General features: G+C 47.3%; 1 protein-coding gene across 1 annotated transcript; it reads right to left on the reverse strand.

Annotated features, from left to right (window-relative positions):
- Positions 1-1,184: 1,184 nt before the first annotated feature.
- Positions 1,185-1,763, reverse strand: LOC311200952 (olfactory receptor 14C36-like; the record flags this gene model as incomplete). Its single annotated transcript, XM_084275254.1, has 1 exon — positions 1,185-1,763. One exon carries the CDS (start codon positions 1,761-1,763, stop codon positions 1,185-1,187), a length of 579 nt encoding a protein of 192 aa, XP_084131380.1.
- Positions 1,764-1,926: the final 163 nt, after the last annotated feature.

Genomic DNA, 1,926 nt, shown 5'->3' on the forward strand with positions numbered 1-1,926 from the left:
CACTCCCCACATGCCATGTAAGAGCTCTGAGACACAGGTGAGGGTCAGGATCTCCCTGCCCAGGGGCTGGGGGTCAGCACTTGGCATTTCTGCTTCATCAGACCAAGCCAGGGTGTCCTCAGCATCAGAGCTGCCTGCCCTGTGCCTGTGTTTGTCCTCATGGCCTCCACTTGTGAGGTGTAAGATGTTCATGGGGAGGCTTTGTCAGCAATGGCTCACAGTAGGGCCCATGAATACTTCAAGGTACTTTGGGCATTAGTTCTGACTTTGACATTTTGAGAGGTTTCTTCACTCTCCACGTAGTATCTGAGGTGTGTGGACTCAGAAGAAAAGACACCATGGAGCAAATGAAAATACAGAAAGCCTTAAAAAGCATATCTCTTCAAGTGCTTTTCATTAAAAAAAATCCAGACTTCTACAAATAATTGGATTACAGTTAGGTATTTAATGATGAATAGTTCAAAGGAATATTACAATGGAGGATATTTTCCCTTCACGGGTATTTCCTGTCATGGCTCAGTTGATGGAAGGAGTGACAGCAGCATTCTGGGATGGATATTGGTCTCATTTTCCAACTCTCTGGAGCTCAAAGCAGAAACCAGAGAGATGAGTAGCATTTGAGTAACCAAAGAGCAAGTGGAGGTGGAAACCTGTGATCAAAGTAAAGTGCACATGTCCAGCCCATCTGTGGAAAAGATGTTCTTAGTCATGGCTGTATCATCAGGACAGGTGGAAACACCTGAATTATGGGGGAGATGAAAGAAACACCCTGGAGGTAATGCAGGTACAGGGACAGGTGAACATTTCTTCTGCTGCCATGGGTCCCAATCCTGGAAATTCCCATTCTGTCATAGTGGGAAAGCCATTCCAGACAAGTGATTCAGCTGATGGAAATGTGAGGTAAATTATTTAAAAATTTATGGGGAAATAAAAGAAAGAAAAAACTGTAGCCCTTTGGAGGCAGATATGATGCAAAGAGAGCACAGCTCGTCATTACTCATCATCTGGGTCACACAAGACCAGAAGGTGCTACGTTTGAAATGGGATGAACATGAAACATGCAATTACATGACAGTCAAAATAGAAGGAAAAAACCCCAACAACTAAAACCACTACAGAATAAAGGCTGGTCATAATGAGTTCCATGGGCAGCAATATGCGGAAGATGAGCAGTTTATTGTTTCTTAGAAACAACCAGTCATCAGTTTCCACATGGCATCCTTGAGCTCCTGGTTCCTCATGCTGTAGATGAGGGGGTTCATTGCTGGTGGAACTACTGAGTAAAGAAATGCCAACACCAGGTCCAGAACAAGGGAGGAGATGGAGGGGGGCTTCAGGTGGGCAAACATACCAGATCTGACAAACAGGGAGACCACGGCCAGGTGAGGGAGGCAGGTGGAAAAGGCTTTGTGCCGTCCCTGCTGCGAGGGGATCCTCAGCACAACCCTGAAGATCTGCACATAGGACACCACAATGAACACAAAACACCCAATACCTAAACAGATACCAAACACAATGACTCCAATTTCCCCGAGGTAGGCATCTGAGCAGGAGAGCTTGAGGATCTGGGGGATTTCACAGAAGAACTGGTCAACAGCATTGCCATGGCAGAGGGGCAGTGAAAATGTATTGGCTGTGTGCAGCAGAGAATAGAGAAACCCACTGCCCCAGGCAGCTGCTGCCATGTGGACACAAGCTCTGCTGCCCAGGAGGGTCCCATAGTGCAGGGGGTGGCAGATGGCAACGTAGCGGTCATAGGCCATTTGGGATTGGGGAACAGTGGAGGAGATGAAGCCACTGTCAAGAACAGCGAGGTTGAGGAGGAAGAAGTACATGGGGGTGTGGAGGTGGTGGTCACAGGCTATGGTGATGATGATGAGGCCATTGCCCAGGAAAAGTCAAATTTGATCCTCCAAGCCTCATTGC

Source organism: Gallinula chloropus (genome assembly GCF_964237585.1).
Source record: "Gallinula chloropus genome assembly, chromosome: 25".
NCBI lineage: Eukaryota > Metazoa > Chordata > Aves > Gruiformes > Rallidae > Gallinula > Gallinula chloropus.